Here is a 22,736-nt window from a genome sequence, read left to right as displayed (position 1 = left end):
ATTTCGCGCCTCGCTTCTGCAATCCCGAGTGAGTGAAAAACTTATCGGAGAAGTGAAGCCGCGCGGGTTTTCCTCGCACGTTTGTCTTTGATTCCACGGGTTCAGTGGCCGGTTAGCGATGCTTTCCACGCAGGACTGGATTCACGCACCTCTCGGTGTTGTTGAAGAGAAGTTTGGTGAGAAACTTCCCTCCACAAACACTTAACGCCTCAGACTAGCTCGTTAGCCGCGCGCGCGTCCAGCCGCCCTCACATGGAGCTTTTTTTTTTTCCTTTACAAACTTTATTAAATGTAACATTTCAATACACAACAATGCAAAACAGCAACAAGAAAGGAATAAACCAGGTGGTTATTATTACATTTCACACAAAGACACTGAAACTGACGCACTGGTGCCGCTGCCCGCGGTGCATCAGTTTAAAACTTTATTGACACAGTCGGTGGACATAGACGAGAATCGGGCGCGCGGAAACCTTTACTGACTGTAGAAATGTCGTTCGGGGTTCGTCAACTTTTTGTTAGATCTAAAGACGTTTTTGTTTTGTCATACTGGTTCTTTTGAAGTGACTTCATATATACAGTCTCTGATGATGACGAATTCCTTCATGAAGAACGAAACCAACAATCTTGAAGTTCATTAAACATTTACTTTATTTCATTTTTAATGCCAATGTGTTTGTTATTTTAACATTTTTTTTAAACGATCGAATAAAATGACACATTCACACATGTTAATATAAAATGCAAACCGTAGTTTAAACCTTCAGCAGCATTCATTTGCTGCCGGAAATGACGTCTTCCTTTGATGCTGCAGCGGCTGCGCAGAAGGGTTCCTCCCCCGGGTGGGAGGCGGAGGTGGTGGAGTTTTTTAAGGAGCAGCTGAAGGAGAAGAGCGCTCAGAGTTTGGTGAGGAGAGTCCTGCAGACGGCGTCTTCACCGGCCGTCCGGTTCTGACCTTGTCCTTTTCTGGACCAGGTTCCGTCTCTCAACGACGTTCCCCTGCATTACCTGAAGCCCAACAGTTTGGTGAAGTTTCGCTGCTTCATCCAGGACATGTTTGACCCGGAGTTCTACATGGGAGTGTATGAGACTGTGGACGGACCCACGGATGCTAAAGTGAGTGTGCCCCCCCCCCCCCCCCCCACATCTCTAGCATCAGCTGACCCCCCTCCCCCTCATTTGTCCTGTTTGACCCCCAGATGCTGCACTGTGGGAAGTACAGGGATGTGGCAGAATGTGGGGTGAGTCTGCATCCTGCTGCTGTCCTCAAAGGTGGTGCAGCCGCTTCAGCTCAGCTGTTGGTTTGAATCCCAGGTGGACTTTAACTCCAAGAACACCGTGACGGCAGAGCGGCAGACCTTCTACTGTGTGCCCATTCCTGGGGAGAACCTGTGGGTGAAGGACATATCCTGGGATCAGGGATCAGGTTCTCTGATGACAGTGTGAACAGTTGTGTGTTGTTCCTTAACCTGAGAGCACGGATATGCGGGCAGCAGCCAGGCGCGCGTGGTGGCGTCCACCTCCTACGTGCCGAGCAGGCAGAAACGCAGCTACGAGGAGGACGAGGACATGGACACGCAGCCGCAGAAGCAAGCTCACGCAGGTGTTTGTCTTCGCCGTCTGCTGGGTGTCGAACCTTAGGCGTCCTCCCCCCTCAAACGTTCTCCAAATATTTCTGCAGGTCTTCAGGGTCCAACGGACCTGCAGAGCAACGCCGACTGTAAGCGTCAAGAGACGGAGGCTCCTCCCACCCAGGCGGCGTCCGCATCCCACCTCGACCTCAACTTCCCCCTCCCAGGAGAGAGGGGCCCCGCCTGCCTGGTGAAGGTTGGAGCTGGACGAGCGCGTTGGTGGCTCCGGTGGGAACCCTGATCCTCAGGCTGTGCTCGTTGGCAGGTGTACGAAGACTGGGAGAGCTTCAAGCTGAACGACGCCCTGGAGGTTTTCGGGATCCTGTCCGTCAGTCCCGCTCTCAGCGCCCTGGCGGAGGAGAGGTGAGGCCCTCGCTTCGTAGCCCCGCCCCCTGTCTGCGTGCTGCCCGTCTCACCGCCTTTCTTCCTCGCAGAGACGCCTCCTCGTCCTTCCTGGACCCCACGGAGGGCATGGAGACGGCGGAGGAGCAGCGTGTGCACAGCCCGCCGGCCTCGCTCGTTCCCCGGCTTCACGTGCTCCACGCCAAACCGCTGCAACACAACAACCCGCTGCTGCCGCACGCAACCTCGGACGACAACGGCGCCTGTAAGGACGCGTGTTTTTGTAGAAACAGAAATGATTCCAGACTAGAAGAAAACGCCGAAACACCAAAACCAGTAAATTCTGTCGCTTCCGTGGAAATTCATCAGCATCACGCAGGAACTCAAGACGTTTGACCTGGAGGACATCTGCCCCCCCCCCTGCTCCACCCTCCTTACACGTCTGCCCCCCCCTTCTCCACCCTCCTTACACGTCTCCCCCCCCCCGCTCCACCTCTTACACATCTGCCCCCCCTGCTCCACCCTCCTTACACGTCTGCCCCCCCCCCTGCTCCACCCTCCTTACACGTCTGCCCCCCCTGCTCCACCCTCCTTACACGTCTGCCCCCACCTGCTCCACCCTCCTTACACATCTGCCCCCCCCTGCTCCACCCTCCTTACACGTCTGCCCCCCCCCGCTCCACCTCTTACACATCTGCCCCCCTTGCTCCACCCTCCTTACACGTCTGCCCCCCCCCGCTCCACCCTCCTTACACGTCTGCCCCCCCCCGCTCCACCTCTTACACGTCTGCCCCCTCCTTCTCCACCCTCCTTACACGTCTGCCCCCCCTCCTCCACCTCTTATACATCTGCCCCCCCTGCTCCACCTCTTATACATCTGCCCCCCCCCGCTCCACCTCTTACACATCTGCCCCCCCCGCTCCACCTCTTACACGTCTGCCCCCACCTGCTCCACCCTCCTTACACATCTGCCCCCCCTGCTCCACCCTCCTTACACGTCTGTCCCCCCCCGCTCCACCTCTTACACATCTGCCCCCCCCTGCTCCACCCTCCTTACACGTCTGCCCCCCCCGCTCCACCTCTTACACGTCTGCCCCCCCTTCTCCACCCTCCTTAGACGTCTGCCCCCCCGCTCCACCTCTTACACGTCTGCCCCCACCTGCTCCACCCTCCTTACACATCTGCCCCCCCCGCTCCACCCTCCTTACACGTCTGTCCCCCCCCGCTCCACCTCTTACACATCTGCCCCCCCTTGCTCCACCCTCCTTACACGTCTGCCCCCCCCCCCGCTCCACCCTCCTTACACGTCTGCCCCCCCCCCGCTCCACCTCTTACACGTCTGCCCCCTCCTTCTCCACCCTCCTTACACGTCTGCCCCCCCTCCTCCACCTCTTACACATCTGCCCCCCCCGCTCCACCTCTTACACGTCTGCCCCCTCCTTCTCCACCCTCCATACACGTCTGCCCCCCCTGCTCCACCCTCCTTACACGCCTTCCCCCCCCGCTCCACCTCTTACACGTCTGCCCCCTCCTTCTCCACCCTCCTTACACGTCTCCCCCCCCCCGCTCCACCTCTTACACGTCTGCCCCCTCCTTCTCCACCCTCCATACACGTCTGCCCCCCCTGCTCCACCCTCCTTACACACCTTCCCCCCTTGCTCCACCTCTTATACATCTGCCCCCCCCCGCTCCACCTCTTACACATCTGCCCCCCCCGCTCCACCTCTTACACGTCTGCCCCCCCTTCTCCACCCTCCTTACACGTCTGCCCCCCCGCTCCACCTCTTACACGTCTGCCCCCACCTGCTCCACCCTCCTTACACATCTGCCACCCCCTGCTCCACCCTCCTTACACGTCTGTCCCCCCCCGCTCCACCTCTTACACATCTGCCCCCCCCTGCTCCACCCTCCTTACACGTCTGCCCCCCCCGCTCCACCTCTTACACGTCTGCCCCCCCTTCTCCACCCTCCTTACACGTCTGCCCCACCTGCTCCACCTCTTACACGTCTGCCCCCACCTGCTCCACCCTCCTTACACATCTGCCCCCCCCTGCTCCACCCTCCTTACACGTCTGTCCCCCCCCGCTCCACCTCTTACACATCTGCCCCCCCTTGCTCCACCCTCCTTACACGTCTGCCCCCCCCCCGCTCCACCCTCCTTACACGTCTGCCCCCCCCCGCTCCACCTCTTACACGTCTGCCCCCACCTGCTCCACCCTCCTTACACGTCTGCCCCCCCTGCTCCACCCTCCTTACACGTCTGCCCCCACCTGCTCCACCCTCCTTACACATCTGCCCCCACCTGCTCCACCCTCCTTACACATCTGCCACCCCCTGCTCCACCCTCCTTACACGTCTGTCCCCCCCCGCTCCACCTCTTACACATCTGCCCCCCCCTGCTCCACCCTCCTTACACGTCTGCCCCCCCCGCTCCACCTCTTACACGTCTGCCCCCCCTTCTCCACCCTCCTTACACGTCTGCCCCACCTGCTCCACCTCTTACACGTCTGCCCCCACCTGCTCCACCCTCCTTACACATCTGCCCCCCCCTGCTCCACCCTCCTTACACGTCTGTCCCCCCCCGCTCCACCTCTTACACATCTGCCCCCCCTTGCTCCACCCTCCTTACACGTCTGCCCCCCCCCCGCTCCACCCTCCTTACACGTCTGCCCCCCCCCGCTCCACCTCTTACACGTCTGCCCCCACCTGCTCCACCCTCCTTACACGTCTGCCCCCCCTGCTCCACCCTCCTTACACGTCTGCCCCCACCTGCTCCACCCTCCTTACACATCTGCCCCCCCCTGCTCCACCCTCCTTACACGTCTGTCCCCCCCCGCTCCACCTCTTACACATCTGCCCCCCTTGCTCCACCCTCCTTACACGTCTGCCCCCCCCCCGCTCCACCCTCCTTACACGTCTGCCCCCCCCCGCTCCACCTCTTACACGTCTGCCCCCTCCTTCTCCACCCTCCTTACACGTCTGCCCCCCCTCCTCCACCTCTTATACATCTGCCCCCCCCGCTCCACCTCTTACACGTCTGCCCCCACCTGCTCCACCCTCCTTACACATCTGCCCCCCCTGCTCCACCCTCCTTACACGTCTGTCCCCCCCCGCTCCACCTCTTACACATCTGCCCCCCCCTGCTCCACCCTCCTTACACGTCTGCCCCCCCCGCTCCACCTCTTACACGTCTGCCCCCCCTTCTCCACCCTCCTTAGACGTCTGCCCCCCCGCTCCACCTCTTACACGTCTGCCCCCACCTGCTCCACCCTCCTTACACATCTGCCCCCCCCGCTCCACCCTCCTTACACGTCTGTCCCCCCCCGCTCCACCTCTTACACATCTGCCCCCCCTTGCTCCACCCTCCTTACACGTCTGCCCCACCTGCTCCACCTCTTACACGTCTGCCCCCACCTGCTCCACCCTCCTTACACATCTGCCCCCCCCTGCTCCACCCTCCTTACACGTCTGTCCCCCCCCGCTCCACCTCTTACACATCTGCCCCCCCTTGCTCCACCCTCCTTACACGTCTGCCCCCCCCCCGCTCCACCCTCCTTACACGTCTGCCCCCCCCCGCTCCACCTCTTACACGTCTGCCCCCACCTGCTCCACCCTCCTTACACGTCTGCCCCCCCTGCTCCACCCTCCTTACACGTCTGCCCCCACCTGCTCCACCCTCCTTACACATCTGCCCCCCCCTGCTCCACCCTCCTTACACGTCTGTCCCCCCCCGCTCCACCTCTTACACATCTGCCCCCCTTGCTCCACCCTCCTTACACGTCTGCCCCCCCCCGCTCCACCCTCCTTACACGTCTGCCCCCCCCCGCTCCACCTCTTACACGTCTGCCCCCTCCTTCTCCACCCTCCTTACACGTCTGCCCCCCCTCCTCCACCTCTTATACATCTGCCCCCCCTGCTCCACCTCTTATACATCTGCCCCCCCCCGCTCCACCTCTTACACATCTGCCCCCCCCGCTCCACCTCTTACACGTCTGCCCCCACCTGCTCCACCCTCCTTACACATCTGCCCCCCCTGCTCCACCCTCCTTACACGTCTGTCCCCCCCCCGCTCCACCTCTTACACATCTGCCCCCCCCTGCTCCACCCTCCTTACACGTCTGCCCCCCCCGCTCCACCTCTTACACGTCTGCCCCCCCTTCTCCACCCTCCTTAGACGTCTGCCCCCCCGCTCCACCTCTTACACGTCTGCCCCCACCTGCTCCACCCTCCTTACACATCTGCCCCCCCCGCTCCACCCTCCTTACACGTCTGTCCCCCCCCGCTCCACCTCTTACACATCTGCCCCCCCTTGCTCCACCCTCCTTACACGTCTGCCCCCCCCCCCCGCTCCACCCTCCTTACACGTCTGCCCCCCCCCCGCTCCACCTCTTACACGTCTGCCCCCTCCTTCTCCACCCTCCTTACACGTCTGCCCCCCCTCCTCCACCTCTTACACGTCTGCCCCCCCTCCTCCACCTCTTACACATCTGCCCCCCCCGCTCCACCTCTTACACGTCTGCCCCCTCCTTCTCCACCCTCCATACACGTCTGCCCCCCCTGCTCCACCCTCCTTACACGCCTTCCCCCCCCGCTCCACCTCTTACACGTCTGCCCCCTCCTTCTCCACCCTCCTTACACGTCTCCCCCCCCCCGCTCCACCTCTTACACGTCTGCCCCCTCCTTCTCCACCCTCCATACACGTCTGCCCCCCCTGCTCCACCCTCCTTACACACCTTCCCCCCTTGCTCCACCTCTTATACATCTGCCCCCCCCCGCTCCACCTCTTACACATCTGCCCCCCCCGCTCCACCTCTTACACGTCTGCCCCCCCTTCTCCACCCTCCTTACACGTCTGCCCCCCCGCTCCACCTCTTACACGTCTGCCCCCACCTGCTCCACCCTCCTTACACATCTGCCCCCCCCTGCTCCACCCTCCTTACACGTCTGTCCCCCCCCGCTCCACCTCTTACACATCTGCCCCCCCCTGCTCCACCCTCCTTACACGTCTGCCCCCCCCGCTCCACCTCTTACACGTCTGCCCCCCCTTCTCCACCCTCCTTACACGTCTGCCCCACCTGCTCCACCTCTTACACGTCTGCCCCCCCCCGCTCCACCTCTTACACGTCTGCCCCCTCCTTCTCCACCCTCCTTACACGTCTGCCCCCCCTCCTCCACCTCTTATACATCTGCCCCCCCCTGCTCCACCTCTTATACATCTGCCCCCCCCCCGCTCCACCTCTTACACATCTGCCCCCCCCGCTCCACCTCTTACACGTCTGCCCCCTCCTTCTCCACCCTCCTTACACGTCTGCCCCCCCTCCTCCACCTCTTATACATCTGCCCCCCCCTGCTCCACCTCTTATACATCTGCCCCCCCCCGCTCCACCTCTTACACATCTGCCCCCCCCGCTCCACCTCTTACACGTCTGCCCCCTCCTGCTCCACCCTCCTTACACGCCTTCCCCCCCCGCTCCACCTCTTACACGTCTGCCCCCTCCTTCTCCACCCTCCTTACACGTCTGCCCCCCCTCCTCCACCTCTTATACATCTGCCCCCCCCTGCTCCACCTCTTATACATCTGCCCCCCCCCGCTCCACCTCTTACACATCTGCCCCCCCGCTCCACCTCTTACACGTCTGCCCCCTCCTGCTCCACCCTCCTTACACGCCTTCCCCCCCGCTCCACCTCTTACACGTCTGCCCCCACCTGCTCCACCCTCCTTACACATCTGCCCCCCCCTGCTCCACCCTCCTTACACGTCTGTCCCCCCCCGCTCCACCTCTTACACATCTGCCCCCCCTTGCTCCACCCTCCTTACACGTCTGCCCCCCCCCCGCTCCACCCTCCTTACACGTCTGCCCCCCCCCGCTCCACCTCTTACACGTCTGCCCCCTCCTTCTCCACCCTCCTTACACGTCTGCCCCCCCTCCTCCACCTCTTATACATCTGCCCCCCCCTGCTCCACCTCTTATACATCTGCCCCCCCCTGCTCCACCTCTTATACATCTGCCCCCCCCCCGCTCCACCTCTTACACATCTGCCCCCCCCGCTCCACCTCTTACACGTCTGCCCCCTCCTGCTCCACCCTCCTTACACGCCTTCCCTGTGCTCCACCTCTTACACGTCTGCCCCCTCCTTCTCCACCCTCCTTACACGTCTGCCCCCCCTGCTCCACCCTCCTTACACGCCTTCCCCCCCCGCTCCACCTCTTACACGTCTGCCCCCTCCTTCTCCACCCTCCATACACGTCTGCCCCCCCTGCTCCACCCTCCTTACACACCTTCCCCCCCCGCTCCACCTCTTACACGTCTGCCCCCTCCTTCTCCACCCTCCTTACACGTCTGCCCCCCCTGCTCCACCCTCCTTACACGTCTGCCCCCCCACTCCACCTCTTACACGTCTGCCCCCTCCTTCTCCACCCTCCTTACACGTCTGCCCCCCCTGCTCCACCCTCCTTACACGTCTGCCCCCCCACTCCACCTCTTACACGTCTGCCCCCTCCTTCTCCACCCTCCTTACACGTCTGCCCCCCCTCCTCCACCTCTTATACATCTGCCCCCCCCGCTCCACCTCTTACACATCTGCCCCCCCCGCTCCACCTCTTACACGTCTGCCCCCACCTGCTCCACCCTCCTTACACGTCTGTCCCCCCCGCTCCACCTCTTACACATCTGCCCCCCCCTGCTCCACCCTCCTTACACGTCTGCCCCCCCCGCTCCACCTCTTACACGTCTGCCCCCCCTTCTCCACCCTCCTTAGACGTCTGCCCCCCCGCTCCACCTCTTACACGTCTGCCCCCACCTGCTCCACCCTCCTTACACATCTGTCCCCCCCGCTCCACCCTCCTTACACGTCTGTCCCCCCCGCTCCACCTCTTACACATCTGCCCCCCCTTGCTCCACCCTCCTTACACGTCTGCCCCCCCCCCGCTCCACCCTCCTTACACGTCTGCCCCCCCCCCCGCTCCACCTCTTACACGTCTGCCCCCTCCTTCTCCACCCTCCTTACACGTCTGCCCCCCCTCCTCCACCTCTTACACATCTGCCCCCCCCGCTCCACCTCTTACACGTCTGCCCCCTCCTTCTCCACCCTCCTTACACGTCTCCCCCCCCCCGCTCCACCTCTTACACGTCTGCCCCCTCCTTCTCCACCCTCCATACACGTCTGCCCCCCCTGCTCCACCCTCCTTACACACCTTCCCCCCCTGCTCCACCTCTTATACATCTGCCCCCCCCCCGCTCCACCTCTTACACATCTGCCCCCCCCGCTCCACCTCTTACACGTCTGCCCCCCCTTCTCCACCCTCCTTACACGTCTGCCCCCCCGCTCCACCTCTTACACGTCTGCCCCCACCTGCTCCACCCTCCTTACACATCTGCCCCCCCCTGCTCCACCCTCCTTACACGTCTGTCCCCCCCCGCTCCACCTCTTACACATCTGCCCCCCCCTGCTCCACCCTCCTTACACGTCTGCCCCCCCCGCTCCACCTCTTACACGTCTGCCCCCCCTTCTCCACCCTCCTTACACGTCTGCCCCACCTGCTCCACCTCTTACACGTCTGCCCCCACCTGCTCCACCCTCCTTACACATCTGCCCCCCCCTGCTCCACCCTCCTTACACGTCTGTCCCCCCCCGCTCCACCTCTTACACATCTGCCCCCCCTTGCTCCACCCTCCTTACACGTCTGCCCCCCCCCCCTTGCTCCACCCTCCTTACACGTCTGCCCCCCCCCCCCCGCTCCACCCTCCTTACACGTCTGCCCCCCCACTCCACCTCTTACATGTCTGCCCCCTCCTTCTCCACCCTCCTTACACGTCTGCCCCCCCTCCTCCACCTCTTATACATCTGCCCCCCCCTGCTCCACCTCTTATACATCTGCCCCCCCCCGCTCCACCTCTTACACATCTGCCCCCCCCGCTCCACCTCTTACACGTCTGCCCCCTCCTTCTCCACCCTCCATACACGTCTGCCCCCCCTGCTCCACCCTCCTTACACGCCTTCCCCCCCCGCTCCACCTCTTACACGTCTGCCCCCTCCTTCTCCACCCTCCTTACACGTCTCCCCCCCCCCCGCTCCACCTCTTACACGTCTGCCCCCTCCTTCTCCACCCTCCATACACGTCTGCCCCCCCTGCTCCACCCTCCTTACACACCTTCCCCCCCCGCTCCACCTCTTACACGTCTGCCCCCTCCTTCTCCACCCTCCTTACACGTCTGCCCCCCCTGCTCCACCCTCCTTACACGTTTGCCCCCCCACTCCACCTCTTACACGTCTGCCCCCTCCTTCTCCACCCTCCTTACACCTCTGCCCTCCCTTCTCCACCCTCCTTACACCTCTGCCCCCCCCCCCCCCCCCCGCTCCACCTCTTACACATCTGCCCCCCCCTTCTCCACCCTCCTTACACGTCTGCCCCCCCTCCTCCACCTCTTACACGTCTCCCCTCCAGGTTCCTCTGTGTGGACACCGGAGGACTGAAATGTTCCTTTTGTCTTTTGTCGTCTTGGAGTTGATCCTCAGGATGGAGCAGCAAACGGCATCTTCTCCTGTCTCCTCAGTTTTGTCGTCCACGGTGGCAGAGATGGCTTCGGTGCGGGCGGAGCTCCTGGCGTACTTCACCCACGTCCTCCTGGGGGACGGCCTGGCCGCTGAGTTCCTCCTGCTGCACCTCCTCTCCTCTGTGTAGGTCCACTCAGACCACCGTGGAGGAGAACTCTGTCCCTCCTGATCCTGGAGGTTCTGATAGAAAAGGAGTTCTGTATAGAAACCCTGTTTCTTTGACAGCAGTGCCCCCTACTGTCCAAACGGTGTAGTAACCTAACAAAACACCGAACTCCTTCAAACTGAGCTGAGATTTGAACCTCCTCCCTCACACTCTGTCTCTCTTAGTGCTGTCTGTCCAAAGCTGACCATATTCCTGTGTGTGTGTGTGCGCGTGTGTGTGTGTGGTTGGGTCTGTGTGTGTGTACAGATACTCCCGGCGGGACGCCCTCCCTCTGGGGAAGTTCACGCTGAACCTGAGTGGCCTTCCCGCCGCCTCGTACTCCGAGCGCCTCTATCAGATCCTGCAGCAGCTCGTGCCTTGTGTGAGTCTGAGATCCGAGTGGAATTGTGTTTTGTGTGTTCTGCACTGATCGTGTGGTTCTCTCGTGTTCGGAACCGTTCCAGTCTTGGTACCTGGCCATGAGCCTGCAGAACATGAACCAGACCCGGCTCAGACCCAGGAAGGACTACACGGCCAACCGTTTGGTGAGCGGATCCCTGCAGCTGGCTCAGAACACCTCCCTGTTCCTGGATGAGACCCGGCTGGAACCGGGTCAGCTGGACGCCACGGGTGAGGCTGACGGAAACCCCTGTGGTTGGGGGTGGGGGCTGGGCCCGGCTAGACCTTCTGGACACTGTCTTTTTCTGCAGGTGTGTGTAACGTGACGGCGCTGGGCAACGTGATCACCTGGCAGAAGGTGGACTATGACTTTAACTACCACCAGATGGAATTCCCCTGCAATATTAACGTGCTGATCGCATCAGAGGGCCGCTCGCTGCTGCCGGTGAGGAAACAGGCCCCGCCCCCATCACTGAGCGGTTTGGGTGTCTGGTGTCAGATGGTGGAGGAGTTTCCAGCGTCAGCCTGAGGAATGCGCTGCTTCTATTCCTGGCGGCGGCTCTAATCAGTTGCTATGGTGGCAGCTGCGTGCCACAGGAACAATCCAGGGAGAGGCGTCGGGCCGGCCGCGGCGCCGGAAACATCCCCCACAGCTGACTGTAAAACAAACGCTCACGGCTGTGTGCACGTTTCCTCTCAGCTGTTGGATGGTCGGATCGTTCGGTGCTCCTGGCACTCAACCAACTTCCACATGTTCTGACCCGTTTCTTCTGTTCTCAGTCGGACTGTCGGGTCCACCTGGAGGCCCAGGTCACGCCCGCTCACCTGGAGGAGTACCTGAGCAGCATCCAGGCTTTCCCGCAGACCTCCTCACAGCTCAACCGGTTCCGGATCTACCTGAGTGTAGCCCGTCTGCTGGACTACAGCATCTCTGACCAAATGACCAAGGTAAGACGCTCTTTGTCTGGATTTTGGTGGCAGCAGAGGATCCACCCACCCATCTGTTCATCCATTCACCCACCCATGCATCCACCCATGTATCCATCCATCCCTCCACCCATCCATGCATCCACCCATATATCCGTTCATCCATCCATCCACCCATCCATCCACCCAAATGTCCGTTCATCCATCCATCCGTCTGTGTCCTCAGTATGTTGAAGAGGACTTTGTGGAGATGAGGAAAGACGACCCTCAGGGCGTTTCCGCTGACGACCTCCACCGGATGCTGGTCGTAGCGAGGTGGGCTGGAACGCCTTTAGATCATCAGATGTTTTTGGGCCCGTCTGACCCAGATTCTGCTGCAGGCTTCTGTGTCTGAGCCTGGGACAGAACCATCTGTCCAGAGACGGCTGGCTGAGGGCCAAACACATGGAGATGCTGCGCAGGAGTCGGATGGAGCAGCACCAGACCGTCAACGGCAACGAGCCCTGACGCTCTGTAGACGCACGCCGCTGTACCGAACCGCGTCTGACGTCCCGTCTAGTTCAGGTGTTTGGATGGAAGTGTAGGCGAGCGGTTTGTACAGGTAAAGGTCAGGTCCTTTCACAACTTCCTGTTTTGTTCATCAGCTGTTCAGCACCATGTGGACCAAATAAGACGTTTTATTTCTGGACTGTAAATACTGTGGAGCTCAGCTCCTGGAAATGGATTTCACAATAAAAGACATGTTTGGTCACGCAGCACACAGGAGCTAATAAATATGATGCTTTAATTTACAATCAGAGTACAGCAGAAACATGACTTCAGGGGGAGGGGCTTCTACAGTGCAAATCAAACAGCAAGATCTTGTGGTGATGTCCTGGCTGAAGATCCCGAAGGCGGCGGCGGCGGACAACCACGACAAACCCACTGTGGAGGAGGTCACAAATGTGCCCGGTGTGAAAACCGCTCTCACTGTCGGCTCCTGCATGTAACCACGCCACCGCTGGAATGTGGGAAACGGCGTTTCCCCTAACCCTCGGTATCAAACATCTGCAGCTACCGCCTGAAGCTTTGGCAGCACCACAGTCTGAACACACGTCTGCCAGCCCAGAGCGTAACCGAGACGACCACGACATCTGATAGATGCATCCCTCCAACCACGGCCTGCGCCTGGAATAAAGTCGGGATCAGGACTCAGAGGAACATCCTGTCCAGCTAAGACCCAATCAGAGCTCAGACGGTGACCCCGTACAGATTCACACAGGTAGACACACCTGATATACAGAAACCCACCTCTACCCATCCTCGCTTAAGGCAAACAGGATTTCTGTTGAGTGCACAAAGCAGCAGTGTTTGATCCATGGGTGGGCGTGGCTTCATATCTAGCATGTAGGATGAACGTTTGGCGCCAGATGGTTAACAATCTGAGGCTGGACGCACAACCGCAAAGCCATAAACGTAATTCTGGTTTAAATGACTAAATGTCAAAGTGCCTACACTCAACCGCCAGTGGAACGAGCTCCAACCGCCAACAGAGCGAGCTCCAACCGCGGACGGAACGAGCTCCAACCGCCAGTGGAACAAGCTCCAACCGCGGACGGAGCTCGCTCCAACCGCGGACGGAACGAGCTCCAACCGCCAGTGGAACAAGCTCCAACCGCGGACGGAGCTCGCTCCAACCGCGGACGGAACGAGCTCCAACCGCCAGTGGAACAAGCTCCAACCGCGGACGGAGCTCGCTCCAACTGCACCTAAATGCTAACGAGAAGAGCCAAACCCATCCACAAACCGAACAAGCTCCACCCAACCACCAATGGAACCAGCTCCGCCCAGGACGTCTGACTCTAAAGGACCTCTTCCGGAGCAGATGCTGCTTCTAGAACCACATCTCGTCTAGGTTTACTGGACACCACCGACATTACAGGAGAAGTACGTACAGAACGTCACCTGGCTACTGTGATAGACGTGTACACAGATCAACACGCCGCCGCCCAGAGGGATTACATGGGATTTGTGTTACAACAGTGATGAGCTCTACATCAATGGGAACATAGTCCATTGTTTCTACCATGGTGAACGACACGCGTGTGGAGAAGCTTTAAAAAAATGAGTTTCTTGGTCTCAAACTTGGTGGACTTCAGGAAAACATGTGGAACTGTAACAGTAGAGGAATGTCTGGAGTGAATTGAAGCTTCCTACTTATCCTTTAAGTTTCGTGTCATGTTTGTTGCCGTTTTCTCAATGACGCACATTGACCCGTCTTTTGGTAATTGGGTGTGTGAAGACCACCGTCCCGGAGCTGGAACTGTGAGGGGAATCCACCCGGTCACTGCAAGCCTTTTGCTACCATGAAGGGGTGAAAAGTCTGACTGCAACCTCCTGCTCCTGAGAAGCTCTAGATCTGGATGATCCTGGTCTGGCACTGCGTGAACATTGCCTTCAGCTCGTTCTCCTGGGCCTCGGTCACCGTGTCTGGCTCCGGGCTCTTCTGTACCTTTGCGACAGCATAGTTGATGCCTTGGGTAAGTCCTGCCTGGGTGAAGCTGGCCACCTGGACCATGGAGCTCCTGATCTTGGCAAAGGGGGACACCACCCGGCTGCCGTTGCTGTCGGCAGGCGAGGGTCCGAGGCTGCCCTCCATCTGAGAAGACAGACTCTTTAGGGAGCCTCCTGAGACGGCAGAGCCAGGTTTCTGGACGGACAGAAGGTTGGAGGTGGAGGTAGAGGTTTCAACATCTAGCTGGGAAGGCCTTGGGGGCTGAGGCTCATGCTGGTCCTGCTTCTCTGGGCCTGAGTCTCCTGGTGTGTTATTTTGGACCACAGGGTGGAGTGGAGCTACAGCAGCTGCTGGATGTTCTCCAAACACCTCAACGGGTTTGGTGTGTGCGTCCTGGACAAACTGGTGGCAGTAGGCCTCGATAGGGGTGCCAAAGTCAATAAGAATGGCTTCTTCAGCCACTGAAGCCGCTCCGGGTGACCGGTCGCTGCTGACTTGAGAGACACAGTCTTCGGTTCCATCGCAGCCTGTGACCCGGACAGCTGAGGGGACGGTGAGTTCTGCGCTGCCGATGGACTGGGAGCGACTGCCCAGACGTGGGTTTGATGCTACGATACCACAGCTGGGGAGAACATAGTCCACTTTTTCTAAGGAACCTGAGCAGGGGTGCTCCGGCTCTGAGTTGTAGGAGTCTGAATCGGAGGAGTCCTTGCCGTCTGCGTTCTTCAGGGCCCCTGGGATGGGGCCGTCTGACGTCTCCAGGCTGCTGTCAGACTTCCACAGGTTCACTTGCATATTTGGTTTCAGAAAATTTACCGTCACCTCCGGCTTGGAGAAGTTCCCCAGTTTGCCCAGAGGCTTGAAGGGGCCCATGTTGGTCTTGGTCTGTTTCACCTTCTGATTGAGAGAGGAGAACTTGTTGAGGAGGAAACTTCGGCCCTGAGCCAGACCGGAGCTGCCCTGAGCCTGGTCAGCTGGTTTGTTCTGGATCCCCATGATGTCCTCGTGAGGTTTGCTCTGCCGCCTGGAACACAGATCCCTCCAAATGTGAGCGAAGCTTCTGCGGTAACAGGACTGAGACCAACCGCACCAACCTACCTATCCAGCCGCTTCTCCACCACCAGCAGGTCCAGGCCTGAGGACTGTTTGGTTATCCGAAGCATCTCAGCGATGCACTGCAGAGTATCTGGAAGAAGAAACCATGTCTGAGTGAGCAGCTGTGCAGCAGCGACTTACCTGTTCTTGGGGGACTCCCACCCACCTTTCCCATCATCCTCTGGGTGACGTGTTGCTGCTCTTAGAGTGTGGAAGTATCCACTTGTGTCTCCGTTCCTGTAGTGCAAACGCATGCAGCAGAACTTTGGCTTCCCAAACAGAGTGGGCTCTGGACCTGCACACAAACGCGCAGCTCATCCACCTTCCTGCATGACTCATGGTGACATCACAGCAGAAACGTTTCAGCGGACTCGGTGAGTGCTTTCTTACCAATCTCTATCTTTTCCAGTCCCTCCAAGTTCAGCCGCTGGTACTGATCCACTTTATCTGCCTCTTCATCGTAGCTGGGTTATAAATGAAGGAGGGCACGAGTCAGGAAACCCAAAATGTCTCTCAAAACACAGTTTTACCAAAATAAAAGCACCTACTAGGCGATGTAATAAGCCTTATCAGACAGGAGCAACAACACGTCCACGTCTTTGCTGTTTGCATCCATCAGGCTGAAAGGAAACAACAATCAGCACCAGTGATGCATGTTGACTGATCAGAACTACATTCAGGTTCTGATGGCGCTAACCTCATGTCACAACCGATGAGGGCCCAACCGCCGTGGAACTGCTCGTCATCCGGCAGCAGCAGCTGCATGTAGGTCTGCAGCAGCAGGCTGACCTGCTCCTGGGCTCCTCTCTGGCTCTCCTTCTCCTTTTCTTCGTGCTCCTTCTCCTTACTGAAGATGGAGTAGAGGTCCTCTGTGACCGGCACGCCCATCATCAAGTCTGCAGGAGACAAACCTGCGTTAGTGCAGGACCGGCTGACGGTTAACATGCAAAGCTGCGTCGTCGTACCGATAACGGCTTGTCTGTAGGCGTCTCTGAAACGGTTCAGGTAGTAACGGTTGGCAGAGTTCACGCCATCTTTCATCACTCCAGCTAGCTTCCTCTCCCCCGTCCGGGTGAAGTCTCCCTGTGGCAGAAGGCGTTCCTTTAATGTCGCTCACTACCAGTGAACACTGTCTGACTAAGGAGAATCGCACGTTATAGCCGATGAAAATAAAGTTCAGCCTCAAATCCAAAACGCGGTTATGCAAATAAACTCCTCTTGTGGTCAGATTGATCTGTCCAAAACAAAAGGCCTTCAGCTCTGATCCCTTTGCTCAGCTGCTGGCCGAGTTAAGACACAGAGACTGTGGGACAACAGCTTTCACTGGGATGTTCACACCCAGGTTAGCATCATCGTTTGGAAGCAGCCACCTCTCTAACCGCCATCCATGACGGCTTCTCTAACAAAGTCTTTAACGCCTCTTTCTGACCGCCATCTGTAACCCATGAAAGCGTCTCTAGCGAACATCCGTGGCGACTTCTCACGTTTTTTTTTTGTGGCTGATTTGATCTTGGATCTTGAAATCAGACCTTGTAATAGATCTCAGATACTTTGATTTATAGCCAGAAAGCCTGAAGGCCACCAGACCTGCAGCCTTCAGTCATCGGTTGCATTTCAGAACACGTTGTTCCTGACGGGGTGCTGCTTTTTTAACACATCGAGTGTCTCGTGATTGAAGGTTGAGTTCGAGTCCCGGTAAAACCAGGACACAAAGTGCTGCCACAAAGCTGAGGCAGCAGAATCCCTGCATGATGAACCGTTAGCACTGGAGCGGATAATGAGAAAACATCACAGGAACGTCTCAGTGGCCGCTCGGCTCCACTTCAGCTGAATAGAGAACAGCTGAGTGACGACATTTGCAGGTTTGTAATACGCCGCATTGACAAGAGCGTGGTGGTTAACCTTCATTTATTAACTCGTTTACTCTAAGACTCAGAAAAAGGCGTTCCGTGTCTGAATGTCACAGAGGTATGAGAACGTGAAGCGGCAGGTTCAGTGACATGATGAACATGGCCCTCTTGAGAACTCCGGTCAGCAAAACCTGTTGTGATGAGGGCGTTACCTTGAGTGCCGCGGTTCCTGCATACTGCCTGCTGATGGTGTCGCCGTTGTTGGCCCACATGACCTGGTAGATCCGGTAGCATTTGAGAGGCAGGGGCTGTTCTGGAGGCATCACGCCCAGTTTCTTCAGCTGCAGGGAGGGGAACAGATCTGCTGAGTCGCAGCCGCAGACGGATCTTCATACGTATTTGAAACACAAACACGGACTCATCCATCAATTGGGGGACTTTGGGTATTTAGAGAAACATTTTTTTAATTAATCCAGTGAGTTAATCTGAGGATAATCTATGACGTGGTTATTTCCTCTGCAGCGTGCCTCCAGCTTTGCCCCACCCTGCTAAACGCCATCTTGTAACCTTTAACAGCTGGCAGCATCTCCCACCGGGAAACGGTACCGCTGACAGACATGAACCCGGACTGAGATGGTGGAAACCCGTGGCTGAAGGAAAACATCTGTCCTAAAGCAACAATAGCACAGGTTAAAGGTCACGTCTCACTTGTTGCTCCATCACGACCCGAGCAATGGCAGCTTGAACCACGTTGGTTCTGTCCAGACAGTCCACACAGTTGACCCGGAAGAAGCCCTCCTGTTTGCAGATGACGCCTGCTTGGTCCACCCTGACAGGAGAAGACAGAGGATGCGTCAACGGAGACGTCTGCAGGTTCACTTGTGTCTGCGACAACGCGACACCCACCAGGCCCATTTCATGTCTGTGATGATGTCAGAGATGGCATCTGTCAGCGTCTGCACGTTCTCAAACTTCATGCCGCGACTGAAAAGCAGGAAGCAGCGGAACAAAGGGGAAGTCGTGAAACAGCAGAGCTGCAGGACACGACTTGTTTTGGCGTGACGGTTTTTCTCACCAATGCTCATGGAAGTCAAAGGACACGTATGTGAGGTTGGGGTTGTTATAGAGCAGAACCTGCTTCAGAAACGCGTCACCGATGATCTTCTCCCGTCCGCTCTGGTCTATCAGGTTAATGATGACCTGATGACAAAGGGAGCATTCAGAGCCGTCTGATCCGGTCTCAGAGGGATGAACGGTCATTTCATCACCGGACCAAAGCCCGGCGCCGACCCACCTGCTTCTTATAAAGTCGAAGCTGTTCCTCAAAGTGAGCAGCGAAGAACGGCATGGTCTCCTTCTCTCCTGCAGCATCAAGAAGACATTCATCTAAACTACCGCTGATGTTCTCTACTGAGGCAAAACCCAGACTCAGTTTTTGTATACGCTGGTATACAAGCCTCCAGAACCTCCACTTCCTTTACATTTCACTCCCAGGTGTGTCTGATCGGACCGTTTAGAAACATTAACGTCTCTAAAACCATGATTCCTTTCATTTTGGTCACATTTTGAAGCTCTTCTCCCATTTTGATGACCAATAAACTAAATATTAGTTTTTTTTAAAGCCGGTTTCTCACTTTCTACAGGCTGTTTCAGCTGTTGTGTCCTAAATCACATCTGAAAGCGCTCAGACTGACCTTTCTCGATGCGCGGCCGGGGGTTGTAGCGATACCCCGCCTGGCTCCAGAAAACCGGCACAGATCCTCGTGTCTGCACGAAGGACAGAGTGTGGCTGTGCACGTGGATCAGCTGCTCCGTCTCCACGTAGTTCGCCACGTGGCCGTCCGTGTCCACGCCTCTGCGCTTGTACCGCATCCCTGAGGAGGCAGAATGGAGCGGCGGCACGTTGATGATGCGCTCGACAACATCAGCCAGGGGAACGACGGCCATCGTCTTCCTAAAATCTTTCTACATTTATCCTCTGAGTTTGTCTTTGTTGTCTTCTGTCTGCCTGCGTTTGATCAAACTAAAGTCAAACTTGAAGCACATAAGCTTTTAGTGAGCAGAAAACATCCAGCACCCACCATATATTAACAGATTCTGAGCATGTTCTGGCGGTTCCTGCCAGCTCTGGCTTTGGATCAGAACCGCTGATCCCCTCCGGTTTACCTGCACGGTGCCGGCTCCGCCTGGAGATCAGGGCCACCGTGAAGCGAGGGTGGATGTCGTCCACACAGGTGATCTCCTTTGGTGGAGACTCTGGACTGCTCCGCTCCTCATCGGACGTTTCGTTGTAATTGACCACCAGCTCCTCCACCTGCACAAAGCCCTGGATGATGGGGGTCACCCAAAGGTCGGCCTCTGGGACCTGGAGGGACGCGGACGGACCGCAGGAGGTTAAAGCAGTGAGGTCACCTCTCACAGAGAAGAATGCGGCGAGTATGTATCTCTACCTGGAGGTCGATGACGTCTTGGATCATGTGCTTGTTCCAGAAGAAACGGTCGTCCACCTTTTCAGCAGATGGACAGTCAAAGGTGAGAAGACACTTCCAGACGTACAGAAGATACACGTCCGTCCTGCTCCCCACCTGCTTCCACAAGGGTAAGCCCGACCTGTCCGAGTCTCCCTGGCGCTGCACGCTGTTGGTCAGGTCATAGGTCAGGCTGTAGTAGAAGGAGTCGGAGTCCATGAATATCTTGTAGAGCTCTTCCAGCAGGCGCCTCTCCAGACGCTCCTTCTCCTTGTTTTCCTTGGCCTGGAAGGCAGGGGGATACTGGGTTGGTGCAGAGGAAAAGGAGGAAGAAGAGCCGTGAGTTTCAGGAGGCAGAGAGAAGAGCAAACACGAAGACGGAAAAGTCCTGCTGAAAACAAACAGCCCTACCTTTTTCTTGATGGGAACCGCCACGTTAGATTTGATCTGACTGAACGTTTTGATCAGAAACTTGGAATCCTCCGGAGACTGGACCAGCTTCTCAGGCTTATCGATGCCAAAATGATGTTTTTTGCAAAGCTGAAGAAAGAGGATCCCGTCAATCATCCCGGACCAAAACGGAACGCTATCGGGACGATGAAGAGGGATCTAGTGAGCACTTTCACTACACTGAACTCTACCCGCCTAGGTCTAAGTTTAACGTCTTCTCTAAAAGCAGGATCTCAATGGTGGAAGAACCACAGATGAGGATCACAACTGATCCTCTGAACTATGCTCCTTTTTACTCACTTGAAAATATTCAGTCTCATCGTCCATGAAGCTTCCCTGAAAAACTGAGATTTTAGCAACCGTCTTCATCGTTTCCTGCCTACATTTAAAATCCAGTCACGCCTCCTGCGTTCAGCAGCCAAACGTACCTCCAGCTCCAGCTCCAGAGGCTCCTCGTCCGACAGAGGAATCACTGCGATCTTGGTGATCTTGTAGACTTTGTGGTTTCCGGGTAAATGACCCACCAGTGCTTTCTGACGGATTAAAACCAGGCCCAGGGGCAAGTCTATCAGGGGAGGAAGAAGATGAAGATTTCTCATCTGCATGGAGGTGGAAGAGACCAGCTGCTGACCAAACGTTCACAAACACTATTAAAGAAATATTTGAATCACGTTTCACACCAGCAAAGTCACTGAGTCATCAGGACACTCAAACTACAGCCAGAGATTTTAACGCCTTTACTCGTCCACAGATTAGGGAATGAGTCGGCGATGATGCGTTCAGGCGCACCATCATTGCCAGAGCGCGTCTGTTCCACCCAAAAAGCAATGAAAGAGAACTCTGGACATGTTTTTCCACGTTCCACCCACCTGTGTGAAGCTGGATCTTTCCAACGATGCCTTCCACCAAACCCAGACAGACCGGATTCCAGGCCAGCAGCAGATCCGTGGCTGAGACAGAAACGTGAGAGCAAACATCAACGGCATGAATGCAGCCCAACAGGCTGAGAACGGCCTAGGCGGGTGCTGAAGAGAAGATTTAACGTGTTCTAAACATGACACCAACACAGTTTGAAGAAGCTCTTCAGTCTGTAGAAAGGAGCTGCTGTTCACCCACAACAACATGATGTTTGAACATCCAGAACCCGTGTAGGAAACTGGAAAAGGGAAGGTTGTGGGTTTGGGTGGCGAACCAGCCGGAGTGGCAGCAGACAATGACTCTTCCTGTTCCACAGTGAGTGGATTCAGACCAGCTTCTGCAGGGAACGTTTGCACGGTGGCCTTTACCCCGGAGTGGAAACACGGCTCTGCTCCTGACAGCGGTCCAAGCGCAGCAGTGAGCAGCGGAAACCCGTTTTCCAATTAAATAATGAAACAGCTGTGCAACTAAAAACCTGTTCAGGACAGCTGCACCGCCAGGGAGGGCAGGAGGAAGCAGCCTTCTGCCGAAACCCCTCTGTGTCTGCAGCACCTGGAGAACCACTGGAGGGTCTCCAGGAAGGATCCGCTCGTCTGGAGGGTCTCCAGAAAGGATCCACTCATCTGGAGGGTCTCTGAAAATGATACTCGTCTGGGGTCTCCAGGCGTTAACGACTGACTTCTTCCTCACTGGCGAGCAGAGCAGAGTCCTCCTGGAAGCCCTGAGGGAACTTTGGAGTCTGTTGTGGGTGTTGGCAGGTCGCTCCGGAGCCGGGAAGTACCGGGAGGTGCCTCCCGGCTCCGCGCGCCCAAACCTGCCTCCTCCTGACCGGACAGTGAGTCACCGCGAACGGTGACTGATCTGGGTTAAGGTCACTAGACTGTTGAGGATTGAGCGGCAGCTTAATAAAGAGTCTATATAATATAAACACACATGTGGGTTTAAAAATGACACGTAACGAACATGCGCGCGCCGAGGCTGTCGGTACCAACTAACCCGCTCTGAGTGTCACGGAGCCGTCCTTCCGGCTGCACCACAGCGCCCGGTCCCCGCTCTGAAGAATGTACTCGTCTTTGGCTTGAAACAGCTCCATCTCCTCTTTTCTATCCACCAGATCCGCCGTCCTTCCACTCCCGCGGTCGGGCTCGCGGCACAGATGTGAAACGTCGCTAGCTTAGTTACGATTAGCCAATTTTCCCCACGGAGCGCCGGCTAGCAGCCTGCTAAGCTAGCCGGTCATTTCCTTGCCTTTCTGCCCACGAGGAACGCGCTTTGGACGGGGTGCTCCGGCATCCTCCTCGCGCTCATCCCGGCCGCTGAGAACGCAAATAAACATCCGTGCGTCTCTACAAAGTGTCCCGGGTGGGAGCTGCGGCACGACGTCACTGACGTTTCCTGCCCCCAGCAGCTCGCGGCGTCATCACGCACGCTCAGGTCGGTGGATCAAAAACAAGCGTTTAA

The 22,736-nt window shown here is 57.6% G+C and overlaps 2 protein-coding genes across 3 annotated transcripts; one reads left to right on the top strand and one right to left on the bottom strand.

The window, feature by feature from the left end:
- Positions 1–34: 34 nt before the first annotated feature.
- On the top strand, positions 35–12,758 carry mcmbp (minichromosome maintenance complex binding protein). The gene is made up of 16 exons (XM_023963744.2): positions 35–176; positions 815–906; positions 976–1,116; positions 1,200–1,241; positions 1,315–1,404; positions 1,480–1,603; positions 1,682–1,827; positions 1,897–1,994; positions 2,066–2,238; positions 10,529–10,652; positions 10,942–11,056; positions 11,139–11,304; positions 11,385–11,518; positions 11,854–12,021; positions 12,227–12,315; positions 12,381–12,758. Exons 1-16 carry the CDS (start codon positions 119–121, stop codon positions 12,505–12,507), a joined length of 1,887 nt encoding a protein of 628 aa, XP_023819512.1. The 5' UTR covers positions 35–118; the 3' UTR covers positions 12,508–12,758.
- Positions 12,759–12,767: 9 nt separating this feature from the next.
- Positions 12,768–22,681, bottom strand: inpp5f (inositol polyphosphate-5-phosphatase F). 2 transcript variants are annotated; one of them, XM_011484770.4, is made up of 20 exons: positions 22,272–22,681; positions 21,227–21,307; positions 20,786–20,922; positions 20,319–20,447; positions 20,025–20,210; positions 19,890–19,946; positions 19,606–19,804; positions 19,134–19,313; positions 18,734–18,801; positions 18,515–18,639; positions 18,346–18,423; positions 18,148–18,268; positions 17,652–17,780; positions 16,555–16,672; positions 16,287–16,485; positions 16,138–16,209; positions 15,980–16,053; positions 15,756–15,884; positions 15,593–15,680; positions 12,768–15,518 (listed from the first exon to the last, which is right to left on the bottom strand). In XM_011484770.4, the coding sequence occupies exons 1-20, from the start codon at positions 22,366–22,368 to the stop codon at positions 14,393–14,395; spliced, it is 3,393 nt and encodes a 1,130-aa protein (XP_011483072.1). In that variant the 5' UTR covers positions 22,369–22,681; the 3' UTR covers positions 12,768–14,392. The 2 variants fall into 2 exon arrangements, with proteins under 2 accessions (XP_011483072.1, XP_004077557.1); XM_004077509.5 differs by having other exon boundaries at positions 20,025–20,192; positions 22,272–22,678.
- Between the last annotated feature and the right edge of the window lie 55 nt (positions 22,682–22,736).

The sequence above is a fragment of the Oryzias latipes genome, chromosome 15 (assembly GCF_053564925.1).
Source record: "Oryzias latipes strain Hd-rR chromosome 15, Olatipes_Hd-rR_3.1".
NCBI lineage: Eukaryota > Metazoa > Chordata > Actinopteri > Beloniformes > Adrianichthyidae > Oryzias > Oryzias latipes.
Note: the sequence above shows the minus strand (reverse complement) of the source record. Positions and strands in the feature narration are given on the sequence as shown.

Excerpts from the sequence above, each read along its gene's own strand:
- mcmbp (XM_023963744.2), top strand. The coding sequence starts at position 119 with ATGCTTTCCACGCAGGACTGGATTCACGCACCTCTCGGTGTTGTTGAA. Across the intron at positions 1,604-1,681 it reads GCAGAAGCAAGCTCACGCAG|GTCTTCAGGGTCCAACGGAC; the intron begins GTGTTTGTCTTC and ends ATATTTCTGCAG. Across the intron at positions 10,653-10,941 it reads CTGCACCTCCTCTCCTCTGT|ATACTCCCGGCGGGACGCCC; the intron begins GTAGGTCCACTC and ends GTGTGTGTACAG.
- inpp5f (XM_011484770.4), bottom strand. The coding sequence starts at position 22,368 with ATGGAGCTGTTTCAAGCCAAAGACGAGTACATTCTTCAGAGCGGGGAC. Across the intron at positions 20,211-20,318 it reads CGGTTCCCATCAAGAAAAAG|TATCCCCCTGCCTTCCAGGC; the intron begins GTAGGGCTGTTT and ends GCACCAACCCAG. Across the intron at positions 18,802-19,133 it reads CCGGCCGCGCATCGAGAAAG|GAGAGAAGGAGACCATGCCG; the intron begins GTCAGTCTGAGC and ends TTGATGCTGCAG.